This window comes from Aedes aegypti, chromosome 2, assembly GCF_002204515.2.
Source record: "Aedes aegypti strain LVP_AGWG chromosome 2, AaegL5.0 Primary Assembly, whole genome shotgun sequence".
Classification (NCBI taxonomy): domain Eukaryota; kingdom Metazoa; phylum Arthropoda; class Insecta; order Diptera; family Culicidae; genus Aedes; species Aedes aegypti.
This window is the reverse complement of record NC_035108.1, coordinates 136481378-136508811: the sequence shown is the minus strand read 5'-3', so window position 1 is coordinate 136508811 and position 27434 is coordinate 136481378. Positions and strand designations below refer to the sequence as shown.

Below are 27434 nucleotides of genomic sequence, written 5' to 3'. Positions count from 1 at the left end.
TGAATTTCCAGAAAAGAACCTGGTTAAATATGTTAGTGAGATTCTGGAACAAAAATCATACACGTTCATTTAATTAGCTCCTGGAGAAATGTCTGCATTGAATGTTTGGAAAATTGTGGTATTAATGCTTGTAAAATAAAGACATGATTCGTGGAGAAATTCGTTGAACATTTAAATCGTTTTCTGCTAGCGATAAAAATATGTGGAAATTCAGCTATTTTAATCTAAATTCGTGTCGCTGCTGTAGATAATAACCCTATTTTGATGTTGTGCTATAGAACGATACAAATTCTTCGTTTTTCTATCAAAAACAAGATGATATCCTTAAGGTTTTCATTTTACCATCCCTTCCCCTACGATAGAGACGTTCCGATATATCGGAATATCGATATTTTGCTTTCGATATTCGATATTTTAGTATCGATATTTCTTATTCAATATTTCGGTGATATCGATATTTCCTTCCGATATATCGTAAACCAATATTTGGATAACAATTGTAGGGTTTTCTCGAAATCTATGCATTACTTGCTCATTTTTTTATCGAATTTCTAGAACCCCTTTCCCTCTAGCGGTCTTTTTTTCCTCACAAATTACTCTAAATCGAGCTATTTGACCAAAACTCTTCTTCGTTCTGGCCTTAGCCAATTGACCATTTTTGAATGTATATATCGTGTGACAGTTACAAAGATACTCTATGACATAGAGTCTATGCCCTGGGAAGTCGAGAAAATTTTCAACCCGAGAAGATGCTCAGCCGGCGGATTTCGAACCCATAACGCACAGCTTGGACTTGCTGACGATCAAGATACCGATAATATTGAGGGCTCTTAGAATTGTTTACGAATAGTATGAAACTAAACATTAGGTAATTGAGCGATATATAAATTTTGCACCCTTCAAAAATATCATATGATATTGCGATATATCTATATTTTGAATCAATATATCGGTGGTATCGATATTTTCATTCGATAATCGTATCGAATCAAATATCGATATTTCGCAATATCGGAACATCCCTACCCTACGATAGGCAAACAGTTTCAACACAAAATAGATTGCACTCGCTCTGCACGCGTGTGTAGTACACATGAGATGGATGGGTACGGGGTCTGAGTGAGCTGTGGGGATTTCAATTCGAAACTTGTAACCATCTTAGTTATTGGGTCACCAAGTGGCTCGGTAGCGTAGGAGGAAAAGCGCTCGTCTAGCATACAAGAGTCCTGGGTTCGAATCCCAGCTGAATACGTGGATTTTTTTCACCCATAATTGATCCATCTTCAAGTTTCATTTAGTTGCAATCAAAATGTTTTAGAAACAAAATCAGCAAAGGAATGGGAATAATGGATTTATTCTAGGTAGAATCTCAGAACAATTGAAATGTTTTTAATTGTCATGAGGAGTTCCTCAAAACTGCGTAAGAAAATATGGATGTTCAAAAGATTTGAAACAAAAAAAAAACTCATCATAAAAAATGTAATTTTACACGTTAAAGGATACGAAAACGATGTCACTATGATCGGCATTTCCCGAATCAGACGCTATGGTATCTGAAATGTGTCATAAATTTACGTCATACGGCTCGCTTCTTTTATGTGCATCCAAAAGACGTAAAATCACATGATTTTTTCGGAGTGTGAAGGTACGCTACTCCTTGTAAACTAATGAATGAATTCTTCCTTGTAAACTAATTCGAATGAAAAAAAGAATTTGCGACGCGAAACTTTCTGGCGAAAATTCTGGCAAATCACATGTGTTTACGGCTAGTGGAGAGCCATTCAAATGTTTTCGTGCAACTTTTTCTACAAATACTTTAGGTTGTGCTTCGAATAACTTTTTTTATATATATTTTACCCATAGCGACGTATCATATATTGATATGCTATGTCTTGAAAGGGCCTTTGGTCTTTTGACTTAACTATCATCATATCTCATGCAGGGTATTCGCAATGGTAGATCTGCAGGTAACTTGCATACAGATTTTTGAAATTAATCACAATTTCACCAAGAAAAAAATAATACCGTAAAACGGGGTAACTTTGATAGTTTTTTCGAAGAAAACTTCAATATTTATCTGTCCTGTTTCAAAGAATTACAATTTATATTTTTAAAACAAGTACTGACATCCTAGCTATCGATTGCACTTGATAGATTGCCAAAAGATTTATTCTGAATGGATATAGGGGGAGATCCCCCAGTGCCGGACAGCACCCAATACCGGACAAAGTCGAAACATTGAGAAATCATGGTCCAATTAAGATGATGTATTAGTAGAAAAGAAAGCTCTTATGTAGAATAGTGTTTGCGTAGAATAACACATCCTTGAAATATGCATGCCTTTTTAAAAAAGTAGAAAAGTATGAACATCTTTAAAAAATTGACGTATCTTCTTAATTTTGAGACTATTTAGTAATTATTTTGAACATGAAAAAATACTTTGGATCCCGCAAGCATGATCAAACATAATCCCAATTTGATAGTATGAATGTATTTTGCACCATAATTGAAGTAAATATGGACAAATTACAATTTTGGTTAAGCGCCCCCTGTCCCTCAGTTTCGGACAGCTTGATTTGTTATATGATATCTTTGTAATTATTGCATCAGTGTCTCAAAATACTTTCATTTTTCATAGGTTCCGTCGATCGTGGTATCAAACATGCAATAAAATTAAGAAGAATGAACATTCAGAACAACATCGTAAAATGTGATATTTTTTATCATATATGAGAGAGGTTTTTAATAGGCATCTTGCAAACTAAGAAAAACTCTAATTATTATTGTAAATGTTGCAAATGCATTGAATTGGTAATTATAAACTATTCCTATAGTGTGCACATTCAATGATGTTCAAATTTACAGAATTCAAGGCATTTCCAGATTGTGTCCGGTAATGTGTGCCACCTTTCAAGATCGTTCAATTTGGTACTAATATACACCATCAAAACTCAATGTCAAAATTCATATTTATATTTTCAAATTTATTTTTGTACACTATAAAAATGATTATATTTATCATGAATGGGTAAAACGAGCCCATACAATCAATATTTTTCGAATTATGAATTTAATGGCTTAAGTGTCCGGTACTGGGGGACCTCCCCCTATAATTTTTCATATAATCAAAAGTCGGTTTTCTGTTTTGGGTTAACTTTGATAGTCGAACAAAATTGAATGAATTACGGAACATTTATAGGGCGTTGCATACCTCTAGGCGTTTAACGCTATATGGAAATTTCTGACTTCTGATTACAAAAATGGTCCCAGTTTGTTAAAATGGTTTTCGCTAAGAGATTTGAGACCGAATTCATGTTCTAATATAACTAGGCTGTCATGGATAAGTGACGAACTTATCATGACTTTATCAAATAGTGATCGTAGAACAGATTGTTTGTAAGCGTTCCAAAAATGGTTAAATCTTGTATTTTTTTTAATATTTGCATATAAGGCAGCATCCACTTATTACGTAACGCTAAAATTGGAAATTTTTGACCCCCTCCCCCCTCCGTAACGCTTTTTGTATGAAAATTTTCAAATTTTTGTATGAACCGTAACACTTGAGCCTACTCCCCCCCTCCCCCTAGAGCGTTACGTAATTTGTGGATGCCGCCTAAATCCTCAAAGGCGATTGATTCCAACAAAAATAGCTTTGACATGAAGTGTCATACAAATACTTTTTACTTTTGCATTCGTTTTTCTTAACTGATTGACAGAAACTTCGTTATTTCGTTTAACATGTTGTGGGTCTCGCACTATCAAAGTTACCCGCATTATCAAAGTTACCCCGTTTTACGGTAATTCTAATTATAACGCGATTCACGTAAATTTTCTATTATTGTATACGAAATGTGTCGTTAATTAGTTGAAGTACAACTATTTTAACGTAAATGTACAAATAAATGTTCAATATAGCTTTTTCATGTCTTTTGAATGACAAGCGGCAAGAAATATCAAGCAATTGAGATTAAAATTGCTGTTGCAAGTTACCCCACAGGGGTCGTCAAAAACGTTTTTGATTTTTTTAGTGCTTAAAAGTGAATTAATTAAAACTTTTATCTAGCCCTTGTGTTCTCTAATAAATACTGTAAATGGTAGCAAATACCTCGAATGAGATATTTCTACCGACATATTGTGTGGTACTGAGATTTTCAGTCTTGTTTTCATACGATCAAACGTATGAAAGGATCTACACCTCCAGCAAACAAACCAAAATAGAAACTACACTCAAATACTCGCCAAAATCTTTGGTTTTATACCTGAAGTCAACAACTGATCTAATAATTTAAAATAATGTTGATCAATGCTGTAGAAAACGTCAATTCGGTTACATGTCGATGTGTTGCAAGTTTCACCCCTGTTGCAAGTTATCCCGTTTGACGGTATCCGATATATGCACCAAAGCCGTTTTCCCATACAAAATAGTCATATCTCTACTGTTTCTCAATCGATTCTTTTCATTTTTCTGTGCCGAACTACAAATTACCTCAGCTTTGGAGAACTATTGAAAAAGGGGTACAAACTATTGATTCAAAAGTTACAGATAGGTTGAATCTTGACAATAAAAATGCAGGACAAAAACGATGAATCAGGAAAACAACACGTCTAATCATATTTCTGGTTACAGCGCATTTATTCATCGAGTGATGAGGAACAAATTTGCTGAAGACACCAAGATGATATGACACATTGTTTCCCTATCACATCACTTTTTGTATTGGTGCATCAAAATTCAGCCTATATAACTATTGAATCAATATTTTCCTCACAACTTTTTCAATAGTAGTTAAAAATGGAAATAATTTATGTTTCTTTCACAAATATTAAGAATATCGGTGGTACCGTCAAGCTACCATTCACCGTGCATTTAAGAAAAATTTGCACTTCGAAAAATTATATAACTTTTCCAAATGATTTGAAGCGTATTAGAATACCCCTACGTTGAGTGCAATTATACAATAATTCATGGAAACATTTAAAACTAGTGATGCATAACAAAAAAAATACTCAAAAATCATGTTCGAAAATGTCATGTTAAGGTCGCCTCGTACCGTTCTATGTCACCATTTACCGTGCACACTAGTGCACCATTCACCGTGCGTATAGTTTTCGTCATGATTTAATTTTGTATCTTGAAGAAACGTTGTTGACGGAGCAACTATGTTGCAAGTAGTGTGTGCACTCATTTTAAGAGTATTCAAATCTTCATTTACAATAAAAACCATAAAAAGTTTAAAAATTGGCTAAATAATTATTTTTTCATTAAAATCCTTATAAGAGGTTCGACTGTATTGTCCAAACCATTCCATATTCACTCAAAAACTTAATATAAAGTACTTTAATGACGATATAACAATAAATCTAATATTACCGGATAATTTCATGCCTTTTACACTAATGCACGGTAATAGGAACTAAATATATTGATAAGGATCCATTCACCGTGCATTTGGCTTTCGTTTGAAACTCAATAGAAAATTTTAATTTTCATAAAATTTCATTGCTCATACGATGAAATACATCTTGCTAATAGTATCCACGGTGAAAGCTAGTTGAAATTTTGAAAAATTTCATACTCTAACGTTAAAATAAAAAATGTGAATTTTGGCGTTTCTACTAAAAGTGTTGAAAAATCTCATTATCATCTCAGAATTCACATGATTTTGATTACATAAACTAGATTTTTCAAAATGCAATGTTACAAAATCTACTTCATTTCATCAGTTTTATCTTATTTTGCTGACAAAAGAATAATTTGTGAAAATTGTATGAATATTCTTTAGGAATTTTTATATGTGCACGGTGAATGGAGACCACACGGTGACTGGTGACTTAACGGTATATGCTATTCAAAGTTGACCATTTTGTTTGACAAAACGGATTTTGTGCATTATCGACACAGTGAGCCATAACGCCAATTCTTAATTTACTTCAATATTATATGGAGTGAAAATCTCTTACTTGAGTAGCCATGACCACTATTCCATTCATAACAATTGAGCTATAAATCATAAAAATAAACTTTTTCCTCATATTCGGCTCACTTTACTCTTCTAAAAAAATTACTGCCGTGAATCGCAAGTCAGTCCCATCTGTAAAAAGTAGGCATTGAGAAAATGGGGTGTGAAGTTTCCAAACTCGTTTTCGATGCGAATTTTCAAAAAAATACAGAGGATTGGAACATGTTCAAATCTTAATGAAACTTTCAAAATTTGCTTTTCACTATGATATCTTTCTGAGAAAAATAAAGAGATGATCAAAACACGATTCATTTTGGTGTTACACGGTGCGGAATTCTGTAGTGGGACTGATATGCGGTTACTTTTCACTATGGGACAATTTGACTTACTGTTTTTATTATTTATTTTTATTTGTGTCATATTTTTCAGAAGCTACAAATATTCAAATCGCGTCGCAGTTCTGAGTCGTACCATTCACGCCGCGAGCGTATGAAGTTTCGAGCTTGCCAGATCGCCGTCAATGCCATTCTGCTGATTGGCCTGGCCATCGGTCTGGCGTCGTATCTGAGCAAAAATCCCCCCATCACGTACGTGAACCAAACCACTATCGCACGCACCATCAACAATCGGCCGCCACCGGTGGAAACGACGATGGCCCCCAAGATGGATCGCAATCCGGCTCCCGGGGTGTGCTTGCCGGTAATTGTCAAGTTCTGCCAGCAGCACAAGATACCCTATAACTATACCGTGTTTCCAAACTACATCGGACACTTTGGTCAACCGGAAGCTCAAATGGTAAGTAGTTGGTTGCCGCTGTCGCGCACATCTCCCGTTGCTTCAAGGTAACATACATCACTGATTGGGTTGTGATCAATTATTTCACAATCTTATAGTCGCCAGATCAACAAATTTTTCTTTCAAAAACGTTATTCTTTCACATGTCATTTCCAGTTATAAAATTAAATCCTTTCCAGGACGATTTTAAATTGCAAAAAATACCTAGTATTTTCTAACATTTTTAAGTTCAATTTTCTTTCTGATCAATAGGATGGTTCTATCCCGTTAGGCCGAATGTTGTTAGGCCGAATGCCGTTAGGCCAAAAATGGCCGATAGTTCAAATGGATCGTTAGGTCAAATGGGTAACTACCAAGGGTAGGTCAGGATACCTGAAAGCCATTGAATGAAGTTTAACGGTGAATGGCTGTTGTTAAATCAGAATAATTTGCCTTATTGAGAAGCCCACAGTATACGCTCTACAATATAACTAAGATGAACAGCCTTTGATTGTATACCATATGAAATAGTAGTAGAGTAAGGTGGGGCAAAAGTTCGATCTTAGTGGTATCATCTAAGTTTCCAGACAAACAAAATAAATACAATACAGTGAACTTTCAACATATTGGCTATAATTTTGCTGAATAAACTTGTGTCAAAATATTTACCTATTTTTAGTTATAACAGTTTCAAAACTGATTGTCTTAAACGAACTTTTGCCCCACCGGTGGGGCAAGGGTTCGAATCTAGTGTGGTGCAAAAGTTCGCTGCCTAAAACGCAAAATATCGATACTTTTATGACAGGCATACTTTATATCAGCCGTAAACTTATGTTTGCCGAGAAATACACATTAAATTTTCATTCAAAAAATTTCCCAAAACAGGGTTAATTGCAATATACCCAAAAATAGCAGTTTTTCGCCCAACTGAGTGAAAATGAAAAATTTTAGTGATATATTCCGCATGATCAGACAATTTTTACTAAATTTGAAGATAATATGTGGATTTTCAGCAATTTGAATTTTTTTTCCGTGAGTCTATACATGGGTCGAACTTTTGCCCCGCTGATTCGAACTTTTGCCCCATTATGAGCCAAAAATTGTTTCCAAACATTTATGCAAAAACTAATACACCTTAAAGTATCCTTATTGTAAGCCTTGAAACACCCTTACATAAAATATTAAAAAAGATTTTATTTTTATTTGTTTCCATGCAACGAAAGTTCGACCAAAAATTACAATTTTTGCGTCGAAAAACAACAAATAATCATAACTTTTCCAAATCTCAATCGATTTTAATAAAATTTGGAGTGAATGTCTCATACTTGAACGGCATTCGAACCACCATAACATTTATAAGTTTTGTTTTGAATTGGGTTAGAAATCTTGAAAAGAAACTCTTGCTCCACTCGAACTTTTGCCCCACTTTACTCTAAATGTTCAAATGTTTTTTCGGCTTAATGACCCTTCCGGCCTAACAGAATTTGGCCTAACGAACAGCTCCCCAATAGGATTAGCTGGAATTTTTTTTTTGAAAATTTTCAATCTTTTTCAAACTCATATAAATGCTTTTCTAACACTCCTACACAAATTTCTGTTTGTCAACCAAATAATTTGCATGCCCAATAAATTTCAATCAACATACAGCTCATTCACTACTATTGCTTACTTCACGTTTACTCGAACTGACAAAGAGCGATGATTTCCAGGAAATTGATCTTTTCGAGGCCCTGGTCGATGTCCAATGCTACGAGCTTGTTCCACTGTTCTTATGTTCCCTGTTTGTGCCTAAATGCGGTGCCACCGGATCCACGGTGACACCTTGTAAAAGTCTATGTACTGGTAAGTGCCGGGGTTCATCTGTTTTGTTCAATGATGGTTCTAAAGGTAACCCATTTCTCTAGAAACTATGCGTCGGTGTAGCTTCTTTTTCGACGTTTTCGGATTGGAGTTGCCGGAATATTTGCACTGTCAACTGTTTAGCGACTCGATTGACTCGAACCAGAATGAGTGCGTCGGTATGGCTGAGTACAAGGAATCGAAATTGCGAGAAAAACGCCCAGTCAGCTGTTCGGGATTCTATTGTGATAAAGGACGCTGTATACCAAGCGATTGGAGGTGTGACGGACATGTGGACTGTGCAGATCAGACCGACGAGTCCCACTGTGATGTTTGTGGAGAAAATGCGATTCATTGTGGCGAAGGACGTTGCATGGGTCAGAAGCATGTTTGCGATGGAGTACAGGATTGTCCGTATGGGCAGGATGAAAGAAATTGCAGTAAGTTTCTTTAACCCCTATACCGGCAGCATCGTTTATCAATCAAAAATAGGATGGCTGAACCAGTGGTACAAGGTGTGCTAAAACACACATCTTATCGAACTTGCATGAACCTCCGATCTTTTTAAACTAAAAGTTAGTCTTGGTAGTCAAGAAAAGCTTGTAACATGTAAAAAAATCTTTCATCGGCAAACATTTGACAATAGTCGATTTTTGTATTTTGCCCTTTTGCCATGTTTGAGTTAATAAGAGTACATTAGAATTTAATTTTGGTGAATCTCACCAGCTTAAAGAACAATTTGACGTATCTTGAACGCGAATAAAATATCATACGTTTTAAATTGAGAATAGTTTCTACTTGCACTTACACAATATGACCAGCCCATGGCGGTATGCCGGTTTTGACCGACTTGGCTTATTGAGATAACCGACATTCAATCTAATCAATATTTTTTATGTTGAAGATTATTCTGAGCTATCTAAAACTAGGCAGGAATAAGCTGTACCCCCCGAAAAAGATGAGTGGCAAAAAACAGATCGGTATCTATTAAACGACACCAAATACGAAAAAGCACATAAGACACTGTGGAAAACGCATAATGTGATATTATATAGGTCATATAGATCATTTAAATTAAGTAGCAACATATTCATATGCCACTCTTATTTAGTCTCAGGTTTGAGCATTGAAGAAAGAAATAAAAAAATGATTCAAAACATCTAAAAAACGACATTGCAATAATTATTTGTGTTAATATAAACGATGTTGCTGTTTAAAAGTTTTGAATTGAAAATATTCAAGGCTAATATGGTGCATTTCAGTTCGTTTAAGTGAACGCAACGGGGACTTGGGACGAGGAACTTTGGAGGTGTACAAAGCTAATCTGAAACAGTGGGCTCCAGCATGTGTGAAAAATTGGGATCCTGCGACCTCACCGACACTGATTTGCTCAATGCTTGGATACAGCTCGGTGAATTCGAGTCGTACAACCATGCGTGGCTCCAATAGAACAATCGTCGGTTCAAAGGACGCATCGTCAATGTGGCGGATGTATCAAAAGAAGAACACGAACATGCTTAAGGAATTCAACAGCTGCGATGTCAACTCGAGGTATCCGGTGGCTGAGTTGACATGCTCTAACTTTGGTGTGTATTGCTCACGAAATTTCGTTGAATTTCTCTGATAATCAATTTGTTTCCAGCGTGTGGAAAAGTTCCGAACAAAAAGTATCGCAAACCTCAAACTAGAATCGTAGGTGGAAGCTATTCAAAGCCTGGCGATTGGCCGTTTATTGCTGCCATTCTCGGGGGACCGGAAGAAATATTCTACTGTGCAGGGGTTCTGATTGCGGATCAGTGGGTCCTAACGGCGTCGCATTGCATTGGAAAGTATGTACCATTGAAGAAGCTTGACTGTTTATAAAGACGATTAAATGTAACTGTTTCCCTTACTAGCCATACCACAGGAAAAAGAAGCATCAACGATTGGACCATTCAGTTGGGTATAACGAGACGCCACTCGCACGCTTACTACGGCCAGAAGGTTAAGGTCAAAATGGTGATTCCCCATCCGCAGTACAATCTAAATATTGCACATGACAATGATATTGCGCTTTTCCAGGTAGGGGCATACAACCGTTATAAATGTCACTTTCATAAAATTATTCGAATCACTCGTAACTTTATATTGATTTTCACGTTTTTCTCTCTCCCAGCTTGCCACTCGGGTTGCCTTCCACGAGCATTTACTGCCGGTTTGTCTTCCACCACCGCACATTCGTGAACTGATGCCGGGAACCAACTGTACCGTGGTTGGATGGGGCAAGCGAGAAGACAGCTGTAAGTATATGTATCTGTTAAGCAAAAAACCATTACCTAAAATCGACAGGCTTTGATACAGCAATGGGAGCCAACTGTTGTGAGAAAGCTTGTTGTGGACGTCACGAGCCTAGCAGTGTTGGACTGCTGTGCCTGTCTTACAACGAAATTCAACTTATGTTCGATTTGTTTCATAACACTCAACAGCATTCGTAATGAACCTATGCACGGGTTCACTAATTTGACGTTTGAGCGGAGCCAAATTCACTAGTTTCCATGGTCACATAAATAACACGGCACCGCTCAAACGTCAAATAATGAACTCGTGCATTGATCCATAGAAATAACCAGCCTTTTAGGATTGCTTCAAAAGATTACACTGAAAAATCAATTTAAAAATATTCTAATAATAATAATAATAATAAAGTTTTCACTAAATTTCACGAAAGTGTTTATTTAGACCCGATACTTTTTTTTTATCCTTGTTTCCTTTCTCGTATTTTTGACATTTGAAATGATTTTTATCATCATGAATAAATGTAGCACGTCGTATTGATTTCAAACTTCGAAAAACGCCGAGGGTAAATGAAAACCATTGCCATTATATGGTCTTAAAATATGCATTTGCTTGATGTGTCCATAATGCTCCAAATTTCTCTACATATCATAAATATCGAGCACCAAATGACCAAATGTTCGAAAATAATTCCAAAAACAAAAGATTGGTTACTATAAGGAACTTAAAACATGCGGACCACAATATGTCATTTTTCAAAACCCGCCTCGCGGGCCGTGAAGTCTTCCCGAGGACTGCACAAAACCTTCCCGGCGGACACACTTTGGTGATCACTTGTTTATTATGATATTACAAATGCCAAACAAAAACTGTAAACCTTTATTTATTTTCATTGAGCATAATTCTAATTTACGCCCTTTTTCTGGCGCACTCCATAATTTCATTGAGTTTGACAGTACCACGGACCAAAATTTTTCGGTGCACTGACGTTGTACTGCAGCTGTCATGATGCTCCCGGGTTGCTTGTCAACGACAATCAAGGCAGACTTGATGAAAATCGCTAGTTTTCTTTTGTTGTGTTCCTTCGATCGTTCTGGACAAACATGAAAAAAGGGCCAAAGTTTTCTATGCATTTCATTTTCGTTTTTATTGGAAAAAGTAAAATGATGCGTATTTGAATCGTTTATATTCAATCAGAATAAAAGGTGCTATTGTGACATTACTTTTGAATAAGCATGAATAGCTTTTCAATCGATTTTTGTCACATTTGATAAAATGCAAAAATATGTTTTAACCGATTACGCGCTATTATCATGTTTGTCCATTGTTTTAGATCTGGGCTCACAGTGACAGTTCGTGACAGCAGAATCTCGGCTCACCTTGACGTACATAAATTTTGTAGCGGTTTCTCCCTCCCAGGAGGATGCCTTTCTGAAAAATTCAGTTTATTTGGTCGGCACATTTGAATTGAAGTTAATATGGAATTTTCAGCGCAAACAGCAAAACATCTACTGTTTGGTTCAGGAAAATTGTTAATCACGTTCAATTGGACCCAAAATGTGGGGTTTGCGGCACAAGGCGCATGCATATAAGTGATTGTACGGCAGTGCTGATCTAAGCCTAACTTTCAGCATCTGAAAGGATAATGAAAATTAGATTAAATCCAGATACAACCTTCTGCAATTATGTTCATTAGGGTATCAACAAGTGTATTTGTCATTCTGGGCTCAATTGAACGCGATCAACTAGTATTGGGAACGAAACAGTGGCATAAGGTAAATTTTCAATATATTTGAGACGAATATCCCATACAAACATCAAATTGAATGCGCTAGCTGGCAGAGCAACCAATTGAGTTGGAATTTTGAGACAGCTTTTTTCTTACCCTAAGGTTCATATCTAGGAGGTTCCCGTTGAGTTTATCAACTTTTTTGTTTAAGGGCCAGTCTAGTCAGCATTGACCTCTACGAAAATGAAGATTGCAGTCTTTCATAGGATAATATATGAGAAAGACCATTGAAGACTACGAGGTCAACTGAAATGACTTTTTTAGAATCTGTCTAGTAGACAGTTTCACAAAAATCAAAATTTCTGGGATTCAATTAGTCACCCCCAAGTCCTAGCTGCAATACTAAAACAAACTACCAGACAAAATTTCATCCAATTTGGAGAAGATTAGGAGGTGCCTCAAGTCGAAATTGTGTTTTTTGGCTATTTTTTACATTCAAAAAATTCTACCTAGAATTTTGAAAAATGAAAAACAAAATAAATACCACTGGTTGAACGTATTATTAGTACTTTACAACTTTTGAGAACACTGTATGCCGATTAGAGATGGTTTTGACCTCATAAAATTGATTTCTGTTCATTAAAGTATCTGTAAAACATACATTTCTCTACAGTTTTTGTTCTACGAGATTCTTAACCTCATGCCTAATCGTAAAAGTTCAATCGTAGTATCATTCCTTTGTCATTTCTGAACATTATTGTAGTACATCATTTTTTTATCCGAATTACAGATAAATTGTAAAAAATCGTCGGAAATACGACATTCCTCATTCCCCTGCATTTAGAGCTGCCACCAAATGGCGCAATTGCTGACATGTTACAAAATTGAACATAGTAGCTTTGATTTTTCAATGATGGGTGATGATTGAAGAAAACATCCAGCAAATGTCATCAACGCAGTCGTGTTTCAAACAACATTCTCATTTGATGCCAAGCAATTTCATATGTGATATAGCCCCGAAGTCAAGCTTCTCGACTACCGATCTTGAGGATCAGAGTTTGATTCTTTTTTTCGAGTGAAGCCAATATTTATTATATGCAGCATAGAAAAAGGACTAAAGGCGCAAATCACTACTTGAGCATTTCTCTTCATTCACTTAGGAGTGGGAGATTTTTGTGAGTTCTATTGATTAAGACTGGCGCGGTAAATGGCTGGGCATGGCGTACCATTGGTACCTCGCGTACCTGCAGGAATAAAATAGACCCCTTTGTGCGGTCCTTAGCCTCTTGCCCAGCAACTCCTATCCCTACCTCCTCGTGGTACTGGCCGGGGTACGAGTAACCTTGGGGAAGATCGGGTAACCAACCCCCGGTGGGAACTTTGGTCGTATGCTGACAGGGAAGGGGGGGTTTGCTGTTGCAAACCTGGAGCGTCTGTACTCCACGTTAGGAGCGGCTCACAACAGCGTCTGTTCCCCATGTCAGGGGCGGCTGATCATCGTCCGAGTGCCAGAGAAGGACTCTAAGCTAAACTGCGCACTATGGCCCTCCGAACATTTAGGGGGAATGGTCCTCCGGAAATCTAGGGGGTTGGTGTCAGGCCCTGCGAGCCAGCCGTAAAAACACATCAGCACAGGAACGTCAACGAGAGAATACGGACCGGAACAATCGGCAAAGACCACAGCGACGAAAATGGACTAGCGATTGGAAACTCGGTACGTGGAACTGCAAATCTCTCAACTTCATTGGAAGTACTCGCATACTCTCCGATGTACTGAAGACCCGCGGTTTCGACATCGTAGCGCTGCAGGAGGTGTGCTGGACAGGAGCATTGGTGCGAACGTTTAGAGGTAATCATACCATCTACCAGAGCTGCGGCAACACACGCGAGCTGGGAACAGCTTTTATAGTGATGGGTGACATGCAAAGGCGCGTGATCGGGTGGTGGCCGATCAATGAACGAATGTGCAAGTTAAGAATCAAAGGCCGATTCTTTAACTTCAGCATAATCAACGTGCATAGCCCACACTCCGGAAGCACTGATGATGACAAGGACGCATTTTACGCGCAGCTCGAACGCGAGTACGACCGCTGCCCAAGCCACGACGTCAAGATCATCATAGGAGATTTGAATGCTCAGGTTGGCCAGGAGGAGGAGTTCAGACCGACGATTGGAAAGTTCAGCGCCCACCGGCTGACGAACGAGAACGGCCTACGACTGATAGATTTTGCCGCCTCCAAGAACATGGCCATTCGTAGCACCTATTTCCAGCACAGCCTCCCGTATCGGTACACCTGGAGATCACCTCAGCAGACAGAATCGCAAATCGACCACGTTTTGATCGATGGACGGCACTTCTCCGACATAACCGACGTCAGAACCTATCGTGGCGCCAACATTGACTCCGACCACTACCTGGTGATGGTGAAACTGCGCCCAAAACTATCCGTCATCAACAATGTACGGTACCGACGCCCGCCCCGGTACAATCTCGAGCGGCTGAAACAACCGGATGTCGCCAATGCGTACGCGCAGCATCTTGAGGCAGCGTTGCCGGATGAGGGCGAGCTCGATAGGGCCCCTCTTGAGGACTGCTGGAGGACAGTCAAAGCAGCCATTAACGACGCTGCCGAAAGCGTTGTCGGATATGTGGAACGGAGCTCAAGAAACGATTGGTTCGACGAGGAGTGCCAAGAGGTTTTAGAGGAGAAGAATGCAGCGCGGGCTGCAATGCTGCAGCATGGTACGCGGCAAAACGTGGAACGATACAGACTGAAGCGGAAACAGCAAACCCGCCTATTCCGGGACAAAAAGCGCCGCCTGGAAGAGGTGGAATGCCAAGAGATGGAGTTGCTGTACCGTTCTCAAGAAACGCGGAAGTTCTATCAGAAGCTCAACACATCCCGCAAAGGCTTCGTGCCGCGAGCTGAGATGTGCCGGGATAAGGATGGGAGCATCTTGACGGACGGACGCGAGGTGATCGAAAGGTGGAAGCAGCACTACGATGAACACCTGAATGGCGCAGAGAACACAGGCACAGAAGGTCAGGACAGCGAAGGCGATGGCTACGTCAGCACAGCGGATAGCGGAAATCAACCAGCTCCCACGATGGGGGAAGTTAAGGATGCCATTCAACAGCTCAAGAACAACAAAGCCGCTGGCAAGGATGGTATCGGAGCCGAACTCATCAAGATGGGCCCGGACAGGTTGGCCGCTTGTCTGCATCGGCTGATAGTCAGAATCTGGGAAACGGAACAGCTACCGGAGGAGTGGAAGCAAGGCGTTATATGCCCTATCTACAAAAAGGGCGACAAACTGGAGTGTGAAAATTATCGTGCAATCACCATCCTAAACGCCGCCTATAAAGTGCTATCCCAGATTCTCTTCCGTCGTCTATCACCTATAGCAAACGAGTTCGTGGGAAGTTATCAAGCAGGTTTCATCGACGGCCGCTCGACAACGGACCAGATCTTTTCCGTGCGGCAAATCCTCCAGAAATGCCGTGAGTACCAGGTCCCTACGCACCATTTGTTCATCGATTTCAAGGCGGCATACGATAGTATCGACCGCATAGAGCTATGGAAAATCATGGACGAGAACAGCTTTCCCGGGAAGCTCACAAGATTGATCAGAGCAACGATGGACGGTGTGCAAAACTGCGTGAAGATCTCGGGCGAACACTCCAGTTCGTTCGAGTCTCGGCGGGGACTACGACAGGGCGATGGACTTTCGTGCCTGTTGTTCAATATTGCGCTTGAAGGTGTCATGCGGAGAGCCGGACTTAACAGTCGAGGCACGATTTTCACGAGATCCGGACAATTTGTTTGCTTCGCGGACGACATGGATATTATTGGGAGAAAATTTGAAACGGTGGCAGATTTGTTCACCCGCCTGAAACGCGAAGCAACAAGAGTCGGGCTAATGGTGAATGCGTCGAAAACAAAGTACATGCTGGTTGGCGGAACTGAGCGCGACAGGACCCGCCTAGGAAGCAGTGTTACGATAGACGGGGATACCTTCGAGGTGGTGGACGAGTTCGTCTACCTCGGATCCTTGTTGACGGCTGACAACAATGTTAGTCGGGAAATACGAAGGCGCATCATCAGCGGAAGTCGTGCCTACTATGGGCTCCAGAAGAAACTGCGGTCAAGAAAGATTCACCCCCGCACCAAATGCACGATGTACAAAACGCTCATAAGACCGGTAGTCCTCTATGGGCATGAGGCGTGGACTATGCTCGAGGAGGACTTGCAAGCTCTTGGGGTTTTCGAACGCCGAGTGCTAAGGACGATCTTCGGCGGCGTGCAGGAGAACGGCGTGTGGCGGCGAAGGATGAACCACGAGCTCGCTCAACTCTACGGCGAACCCAGTATCGTGAAGGTAGCTAAAGCTGGAAGGATACGCTGGGCAGGGCATGTTGCAAGAATGCCGGACAACAACCCTGTAAAGATGGTGTTCGCCACGAATCCGGTCGGAACAAGAAGGCGTGGGGCGCAGCGAGCTAGGTGGATTGATCAGGTACACCAGGACCTGGAGAGCGTGGGTCACAGTCGAGGATGGAGAGAAGCGGCCATGAACCGAGGGAATTGGCGAAATATTGTTGGCGAGGCTTTATCAAGATAATTGATGTAAAGCCAAATAAGTAAGTAAGTATTGATTAAGACTCAGCCACAAGATACACTTTTGAACAATAAATCGTGATGAAATTTGTTGGCCTCAAGTCATTTGGTCCATTGAAAAAAAAGAACACTCTAAATGAACTCGCGTAATCAAACTCTGATCCTCAAGATCAGTAGTCATGAAGCTTGACCTCGGGGCTATATCACATATGTAAATGCTTGGCATCAAATGCGAATGTTGTTTGAAACACGACTGCGTTGATGACATTTGCTAGATGTTTTCTTCAATCATCATCCATCATTGAAAGAGCAAAGCTACTATGTTCAATTTTGTAACATGTCAGCAATTGCGCCATTTGGCGGCAGCTCTAAATGCAGGGGAATGAGGAATGTCGTATTTCCGACGATTTTTTACAATTTATCTGTAATTCGGATAAAAAAATGATGTACTACAATAACGTTCAGAAATGACAAAGGAATGATACTACGATTGAACTTATATGATTAGGCATGTGGTTTAGAATCTCGTAGAACAAAAACTGTAGAGAAATATATGTTTTACAGGTACTTAAATTAACAGAAATCAATTTTATGAGGTCAAAACCATCTCTAATCGGCATACAGTGTTCTCAAAAGTTGTAAGGTATTAATAATACATTCAACTAGTGGTATTCATTCTGATTTTTATTTTTACAAATTCTTGTTATAATTTTTTCAATGTAAAAAATAGCCAAAAAACACAAATTCGACTTGAGGCACCTCCTAATCTTCTCCAAATTGGATGAAAATTTGTCTGGTAGTTTGTTTTAATATTGCAACTAGGACTTGAGGGTGACTGGTTGAATCCCAGAAATTTTGATTTTTGTGAAACTGTCTACTGTCTAGATTGTGATTTGTAACCTATTGATTCTGAAGATAATGTAATGTTTTTGAATTTTTTTTATGGTAAAAATTAAGCAAATTCATGCAAGCGTTTCGATGTATTCACTAACCATTCTTTTGTTGCTTTAAATGCCATAAATATTCATGTCGTCCGCAAACAAACTGACCAGATCTCGTAAAAACCGTACCTTAGCATCGCTAATTTTTCGTGATTACGGTTACATCACCTAACTACGGAAACAATAAAACAGAAACGAATAATCCTAATCTATGTAGAAAAGTTTGCTTTCAACCACACACTACCTGTCAATAGAAAGCACATACTTTTCTCGTTGTATGGTGTATTGTGCCACTGAACGATAGCTAATTCCGTTAAAAGCATAACTTGTTCACAAGCAGTTCAAAAGCTTCACAAGCGAACATTTCGAGAGAGATTTCTTCTCGTATCCAACCCATTTCGATGGTGTTTATTCTTTTGAAAGGCTTTGTGTCGAATGTTGCTGTGTAGGTAGCAAAAAAAAGTTCAAAAATCATGTGCAAAAGATTCTCGAGAGCAAAACCACCCACAGGTCCGAGTCAGAAACGTCTAGCCGGAAATTGGATTTCAGTCAACATCAAACCAAAGCATGTAGGTATCTCTTGGAATTACCACCGGTGCCCTCTATTTCAATTATGTTACTTCTTGGGAGTAAACCGAAGTTCGAATGAATATCAACACCGACTAACTTTTGTAGGAGAGAACGGCAAATATGGAACACGATTGAATTAACACCCTAGTTCTGGAGAAATAAATTCGTTTATTGAACAATGATATACGGCTACGCAGGAGAGAGTGAACCTATCTAATTCGAGCAATTCGAAATTAAGTCCTTGAGAAGATATATCATATAGAATTGGATTACCAATATTGTTGTAGCAAGATAACCATTTTTCAAGGGTCATTTTTGTTTGGTTAATATCAATTGGTTGTTAATATACTCGTTGCTAAAACTGAATAATTTCATGATATGTGTTTTGCTGGTCAAACATAGCCAAGTGTCTCGTTATTACCCGATTCACCCTGCGTATCTACTTAGGAACTCTAGTTGTGGCCAGCGGTGACGGAAACATCAGCTCCTTTCGATTGAGCAGGGCTACAAATACCAAGAATGAGGGTCTCTTCTCTTGGTACGAGGCATGTTTGCTGGTAGTGTGATGCCGTTTGATGTTCCTCTGACAGCTGCTTGTGGACCCACTTGTAACGGGGTGAAACAAATACTGGCCAAAAGAAATGGTTATATTTTTCTAAGCAATAAAACTAACGCATATCGAGCTTTGGATATGTAACTAGAAAAAGGCTGTATTTTACAAAGACAATACAAATAGCTAATTAGGGTAGGTGTACCAGTTATGAACATAGTGGTTCCCTATTTCGCCATACGGGATTACTTGAATTTTTTCACATTTTGTAAGATTTTTTGTGTTGTAGTAATAATATTTAAGATATATCTTGATGTTTAAACATTCAAAAAGATTTAAAATGTGAAAGTTCTCGAAATTTCCCGTATGGCCAAATAGGGAACCACTATGGCCATAACTGGTACACTTTCCCTAATCAGAATTACATTGATTTTTACCTTTATTTTATGTATTTTATTTAAAACTACACAGTTAAAAAATGTTACAATTATCCATGCAAGAATTTTTTTGTGTAAAATTGAAAAATACGTAATATAAATCTACACGTTCTTATATTTACGTTAGGTGTATACACTTAAAAAAAAATATGGATTACGATGAAATTTCACCGTAATCTCAACAGCTGAAGTTTCGGTGAAAAATCTGTAATATCTTTGAACGAAATCATGAAGAAAAACAAGAAAATGGCTCAGACCAGGGATCGAACTCCCGACCTACCGATCAGGAAATAAGCTTGCTACCACTAAGCCAGCTTTCACTGCTTGCTAGTAGTGAGCAAAAACTGAAACAAAAGGAAGCTCATGCCTGCCAGAGCGACAGTCACATGATTTCACAGAAGTACGGTGGAAATAATGATGTTACCGAACTGTTCGTTAGTATTTCACAGGGTTACAGTAAAATTGTTTGTTTCACGGATTTTTTCCGGTAAAATAATAGATTTCACGGATTTTCTCCGGTAAAATAGTTGATTTCACGGATTTTATCGGTAAAATAGTAGGTTTCACTGAAAAATCTGTAGTTTTGTTGTTTACAGTTCAATTTCGGTGATTTATTTCACAGGATACTGCGATTTATTTTAAGTGTGAGATTTCTCGATTTATTAGCTACGATTATTCCGGATTTCTTGATTTTTTAGTTTGCGGAGCACTTTTCCAAATTAAATTGTTGCACGGAAAACCTAGTAATTGATTTTAGAATTACGATTCAATAAATTGCGAGTGATAATTCCAAACCTTTCAAATTTGTGCAATATTTTATTGAAACGTTTTCATCCTTCCGGTTGGTTGGGACCATCATCTGTATCAATTGTAATTACCTACGTAGCCTGACACCAAATCGATAATGCAACGTTTCGGATTTTTTTTTGGCTTATTTGCTCAGCTCTTCCCAACGGAGTCACCTATGAGCCAGCTTTGAACGAAGTCAACGTACCCATACTGAACCGTGACCTGTGCATCGAATGGCTGGAGAATCTGAACGTGACCGAGGGGATGATCTGTGCCGGCTATCACGAGGGAGGGCGCGATGCATGCCAGGTAATTGAAAAATTAAATATCCTTTATCTGCTGATAAGTAAAAAAAAAACTCGAAATGAAACACAAAACTGTACCACGGTGTGTCTGGGACCGTTATTAACGAAAAAAAAGACCACAAAATTGGCCTCCACCATATGAAAGATATAGTACTCCAGCATCTTCTCCGTGTTCTTGTTCTTTTTCTATGTTTGCCCAAAAATTTTCCCAATGTGTATCATTATCAATTTGTATATTTTTGTATGTATTTGAATCAGGAGTAACAGTGATTTGTATGTTAACCATTATAACCATGGAGTATAATTTAGAGCTCAATTCTGCTCTTTCTGTTAAGGTAGTTTTTGAAACTATAAAACAGAACTTCTCAGTACCTACTACAAAACAGTACTTGTCATTATTACTTTTATTGCTTTTTGGACTTTTTTATCTTTATTAGTATCATTCCAAACATTAGATTCATTTCTTATATCTAGGTGTTCTGTGTTATTAAACAACACTATCATCCTAGTTTAGTAAAACAAATTTAAGATTTTATTAACATTGTTAACAACATATCACATTTTATTTGCCGTAGCAATTCAGATTTTTTACAGGTGAGTTGATTTCACCTGCTTATAAGAGAAAAAATCACGTTTTCAGTTTACTTAACCTAACTTATCTAAACATATAACGCATCAATCGTGGCAATAGAAGATTGTAACGATGTTTTCCTGAAATTATTAATTATTTTATTTGACATTTGTTCCAATGTTTCAACATTGGATATTCTATGTAACTCATTGGTACTATACCAGGGAGGAAGCTTCAGAATCATTTTCAAAATTTTATTTAGAATTCTCTGCAGAGCTTTCTTCCTGGTATTACAACAGCTAGTCCATATTGGTACAGCATACAACATGGCTGGCCAGAAAATTTGTTTGAATATCAAAAGCTTGTTCTTAAGACAAAGTTTTGATTTTCTTTTAATAAGGGGATAGAGACATTTTACATATTTATTACATTTGCCCTCAATGTGATTTTTGAAAGTTAAATTCTTATCAAGCATGAGCCCTAGATACTTAACTTCATCTGACCAATTTATTGGAATCCCTCTCATCGTGACAACATGTCTACTTGAAGGTTTCAAATAAAGAGCTTTTGATTTATGTGGGAATATTATTAGTTGAGTTTTGGAAGTATTTGGAGAAATCTTCCAGTTTTGCAAGCATGAAGAAAAAAATATCCAAACTTTTTTGTAATCGACTACAGATGACACGCAGGCTTCGTCCTTTGGCGGAGAGGCTTGTGTCATCCGCAAACAAGGATTTTTGACATTCCTGAGGTAACTCAGGTATGTCAGATGTGAAAATATTGTATAATATTGGTCCCAAAATGCTGCCTTGAGGAACACCAGCTCTTACAGGAAGTCTTTCAGATCTGGAGTTCTGATAATTAACCTGAAGTGTACGATTTGACAGATAACTTTGAATTATTCTAACAATGTATGTTGGAAAATTAAAGTTTTTTAATTTTACAATCAAACCTTCATGCCAAACACTGTCGAATGCTTTTTCTATGTCTAGAGGAGCAAGACCAGTAGAATAGCCTTCAGATTTGTTGGAACGGATCAAATTTGTTACACGTAAAAGTTGATGAGTGGTCGAATGTCCATGGCGGAATCCGAACTGTTCATTGGCAAAAATTGAATTTTCGTTGATGTGAGCCATCATTCTGTTCAAAATAACCTTTTCAAAAAGTTTACTGATGGAGGAAAGCAAACTGATCGGACGATAGCTAGAAGCTTCTGCAGGATTTTCGTCTGGTTTTAAAATTGGAACAACCTTAGCATTTTTCCATTTGTCAGGAAAATATGCTAATTGAAAACATTTGTTAAATATATCAACTAAAAATGATAAGCTACTTTCTGGAAGTTTCTTGATGAGGATGTAGAAAATTCTATCATCAGAGCTTTCATGTTTTTGAATTTTTCAATAATAGTTCTCACTTCTTCCAAATCAGTCTCCCAGGCATTTTCGAAAACGTTCTCTTGATTGAGAATATTTTCGAACTCCTGAGTAACTTCATTTTCAATTGGACTAGTAAGTCCTAAATTAAAATTGTGCGCACTTTCAAACTGCATAGCAAGTTTTTGAGCTTTTTCGCAATTAGTTAGTAATAATTTGTTTTCTTCTTTCAATGCCGGTATTGGCTTCTGAGGTTTTTTCAAGATTTTAGATAATTTCCAAAAGGGCTTAGAGCCAGGGTCCAATTGAAAAAAAAAAAAAAAAATCAAAATTTTTGTTTCTTAATTGAGCAAAACGCTTTTTGATTTCTTTCTGCAAATCCTGCCATATAATTTTCATAGCAGGATCGCGAGTGCGTTGAAATAGCCTTCTCCTCACGTTTTAAAGACGGATCAAGAGTTTAAGATCATCGTCTATAATCACGGATTCAAATTTTACTTCACATTTTAGAATTGCAATGCTCCGGGCTTCAACAATGGAATTTGTTAAAGTTTCAAGAGCATTGTCAATATCAAGTTTAGTTTCTAAAGAAATGTTAACATCAAGATTAGAGTCAACATACGTTTCATATATATTCCAGTCTGCTCGTAAATAATTGAAAGTGGAGCTGACAGGATTGAGAATCGCTTCTTGGGATATTTGAAATGTAACAGGGACATGATCAGAATCAAAATCAGCATGAGTAATCAGTTGGCTACAAAGATGACTAGAGTCGGTTAAGACCAAATCAATCGTAGATGGATTTCTAGAAGAGGAAAAACATGTGGGGCTATCAGGGTATTTAGTTGAGAAATATCCTGAAGAGCACTCATCAAATAAAATTCTGCCGTTGGAATTACTTTGAGAATTTTGGCATTAAAGTCACCAATGACAAAAAATTTTGACTTAATGCGAGTCAATTTACACAAATCAGTTTGGAGCAAATTAACTTGCTGTCCAGAGCATTGAAAAGGCAAATAGGCAGCTATGAAAGTATATTTACCAAACTGTGTTTCAACAGAAACACCTAAAGTTTCAAAAACTTTAGTTTCAAATTATGAAAACAGTTGATGTTTTATACGCCTATGAATGATGATTGCAACTCCCCCACATGCCCCATCAAGTCGATCATTACGATAAACAAAAAAGTTAGGATCTCTTTTGAGTTTAGATCCAGGTTTCAAATACGTTTCGGTAATAACTGCTATATGCACGTTATTAACCGTAAGAAAATTAAACAGCTCGTCCTCTTTACCATTCAGAGAACGAGCATTCCAATTTAAAATATTTAAATTATTATTTGGATCCATGAGAAAAACGTAATCCAATAACAATTTGATTTGTAAATTTTACACCTACTTGGACTGCTTCAGTCATAGTGGTGGCTTTGAACATTGCATCAATCATTAGATTCAATTGTTCAGTTAGAAAATTAAAATCAGAGGCAGACATGTCATGTGATTTCCCATTAGAATTTCCGGTAGACGAAGATGCGGAGTTACCTATGGCGGTAGGGTTTTTTCCATTTGATTTGAAACAAGTAGAATGGGTACCCATGGATCGAGCAGGGGATGAGTTCGAATTTCCTGCTACGATATCGGCAAATGATTTACCGTGGGTAGATACATTCGAAATTGAAAGATTCGAACGGCTACCCGACGGATTAAATTTAGTTTGTGAATGAACAAGATTATGATCTTCCTGATGGGTATGATTCATGATCAAGCGATCGTTAACTGAAAAATGAGCATTGTTCGATACTCTACCAGGCAAATTCCGGAAACGACTGTTATCGTAACGGATATTATCTTTCATCTGCCTGGCACGAGCCTCAATGACCCATTTGCGTGAAGGGCATTCCCAAAAGTTAGCTTTATGAGGGCTCTTGCAATTGGCGCATTCAAACTTTCTGGTATCTTCTTTCACAGGACAGACGTCCTTAGCGTGAGCGCAAAAGCGCAAATCATGCATTTAGCATCCATGCGACAATTTTTTGTACCATGACCCCACTTTTGGCACCGACGGCACTGAGTGGGGCTCTGGTAATTTCCTCCAGGTTTCTGGAAATGTTCCCATATCACACGGACATCAAACAAAAGTTTTGCTCTTTCTAAAGCTTTAATATTATTTAGTTCTTTTTTGTTAAAGTGAACTAAATAATATTCTTGAGAAAGCCCTTTCCGAACAATGCCAGATTGGGTTCTCTTTTTCATAATGATTACTTGGACTGGGGAAAATCCAAGTAAATCATTTATTCCATTTTTGATCTCTTCAGGTGACTTATAGTCACTTGAGAGACCTTTCAAGACAACTTTGAACAAACGTTCAGTTTTGTCGTCATAAGTAAAAAAAATGTGCTTCTTCTCTTCAAGATGTTTGAGAAGAAGTTCGCGATCTTTAATAGTTTCCGGCAAAACGCGACAGTCTCCTTTCTTTGCGATTTGGAAGGAAACCTTGATTCCCCTAATGGAGTTCAAGATCTCCTGCCTAAATCCCGCAAATTCGGAACAACTGACCACGATAGGCGGCACTCTTTGCTTCCTCACTTGAATCAAAGAGCCTGGGCTAGAGGCTGCTTCGATTTGGTGTTCGGAAAATTTGTCTAGAGCATCGAACTGATTGCTCATTTCAATACAATTATTCATTTCACCCTTGGAAGAAAGTTCGCATTCCGGAGAGACGTCCTTTTTTCCATTCTTGCCACGTTTAGTGACAGTTTTAAATCCCACGTTTTTGGAAGGAAGTTGTGAATTCAGAGATTCACCCTTCCTTTTATTTGTTGTTGCAACCATGTTTAGTGAATAAGAAGACGTGACCTTCGAGAGGTTGTTTTCCCAAGACGGTGTCCAAGAAGGATTACCACCGCTAGCTTTCGCCAACGGGTCCAACGAAAAATCGAAGGCACGGGTCCAAACAAGGATCGTAAAGGGATCAATTGTAGAAAAATAGTACTGAAAAGTACTGTTTTAGTTGCACTGAGAAGTACTGTTTTGAATTTTAGCACTGAAAAGTACTGTTTTTGTAGCACTGAAAAGTACTGTTTTATTGCTTTAGGTAGTTTTTAAGAAAACTTCCAGAGAGAATTCGTGTACGCACAGCACGAAGGTACGATGCGCACTCTCGATTCCCCTGTTGAATAACAGTAAAGGCTGAGCTACAATAATGTGAGCGGCAAGGCAATGCGGCGTGGCAGCATTTGACTGTTAAACTGTACATTTTCTGTCAAAATTTACAGCGTTGCCGCTCACATCATTGTATCTCAAAGCTTGTAGCTGTATTAACAGAAAATCAAAACTTTTTCTTAAGAACAAACCTTTGAACGTTCTTCTTACAAATTTTCAGGCCAACCATGTTGTATGTTCACGGAGCAGATGCTCGTACCTACAGTGTATCTTTCGGGTGGTGGCTGCTAAATGAGTCGACATTTTTTCGTTAATAACGGTTTCTGGCACACCTTACTGCACCATACGTTGCAACTTTATCATTAATCTCGTTTACAGGGCGACTCCGGGGGACCGCTGCTGTGCCCGTACCCGAACGAAAAGGATCGATGGTTCGTTGGCGGTATCGTTTCGTGGGGTGTCCGGTGTGCTCATCCCAAACTGCCCGGAGTGTACGCTAACGTGCCGAAATTCATACCTTGGATATTGGCTCAGATCAACAACCACTCGGTGCTGCAGACGGACACAATTGGTCGATAATTGGGAATCATTTGACGTGGTATCGATTTTCGGTTTGCTCCAACAACCCGAAACCCGAAGGAACAAAGGAAAATCTCCGTCCTCCGGGATGACAACGAGTGAGTGAGTGTTTGTTCGACAGGGTCCGATATGTCGTGTTGTAGGCCAGGTAGGACAATAACGTTACACAGGTGATATAATCAGCTCAAATGCGTGCCCGTAATATATTGAGGTAATCAATTACGTTACCCATATCATAGTAAGAGACGTATCATGACAATAACAATGCTCCGATTGATTCACAAATCGATTATGAAAGCCATGAGGATGAAATTCTGATGCCGACGTGCAAGCGAGGACAATAAAAGAAGCTTAAACTATGTGTGCGATTTTTTAAACAAAAAGGTTCTCAAAAAACGTAATTACCGTAATTAAGCTGACAACACATTTCAACCAGTGTATGAGAAGTTTATGGACAATAAATTTGAACCTGGAAAATTGCATCTGTCAGCTGACAAATCAGAGATTCAACCAGCAACTATTTTCAACTGTAATTTATTGTACCGCATGCTGAATGGAAAGTAATACAGAGATACAGCACTAATATCAAACACGACACTAAACACAAGGTGCTATGCAAAGTTCCAAATTGGCAACACGTGTAATTGTCGTTGATCTTCACTTGTTCATTGTTGACACGTTTGGTTGAGTATTTCCAGGAATTTATTCACTTTAAACTTTATTTCTAGAAAACTTATCGTGGACCGACGGATGAAATTTGTGTTAACTTTAGGCACGTGTGAATAATATAAAAACCCTGTTGGAAACCATGCGCCTGGCAATCACTTGAGTAAAAATGCATTTAGGAGGATTAGGGACATAATGAACACACGGGGTGAAATGTACGTACTAGTGTGGGACAAAATTTAGATTCTCGCTCCAGTCCACTTTTTGGATTGAATTTAGGTCCCATAACAACTATGC

At 38.4% G+C, this 27434-nt stretch overlaps 1 protein-coding gene across 3 annotated transcripts in view; it reads left to right on the top strand.

The window, feature by feature from the left end:
• Positions 1-26957, top strand: part of LOC5573666 — a 121423-nt gene extending 94466 nt beyond the window's left edge. For all 3 annotated transcript variants that reach the window (XM_021842527.1, XM_021842524.1, XM_021842525.1), the window contains 9 exons: positions 6390-6755; positions 8444-8576; positions 8639-9013; positions 9836-10159; positions 10216-10402; positions 10469-10634; positions 10729-10852; positions 20637-20791; positions 26271-26957. In XM_021842527.1, coding sequence (XP_021698219.1) covers positions 6390-6755; positions 8444-8576; positions 8639-9013; positions 9836-10159; positions 10216-10402; positions 10469-10634; positions 10729-10852; positions 20637-20791; positions 26271-26471 — 2031 coding nt within the window. In that variant the 3' untranslated portion in view covers positions 26472-26957. The remainder of the gene's footprint in view (positions 1-6389; positions 6756-8443; positions 8577-8638; positions 9014-9835; positions 10160-10215; positions 10403-10468; positions 10635-10728; positions 10853-20636; positions 20792-26270) is intronic.
• The last annotated feature ends 477 nt before the right edge of the window (positions 26958-27434 follow it).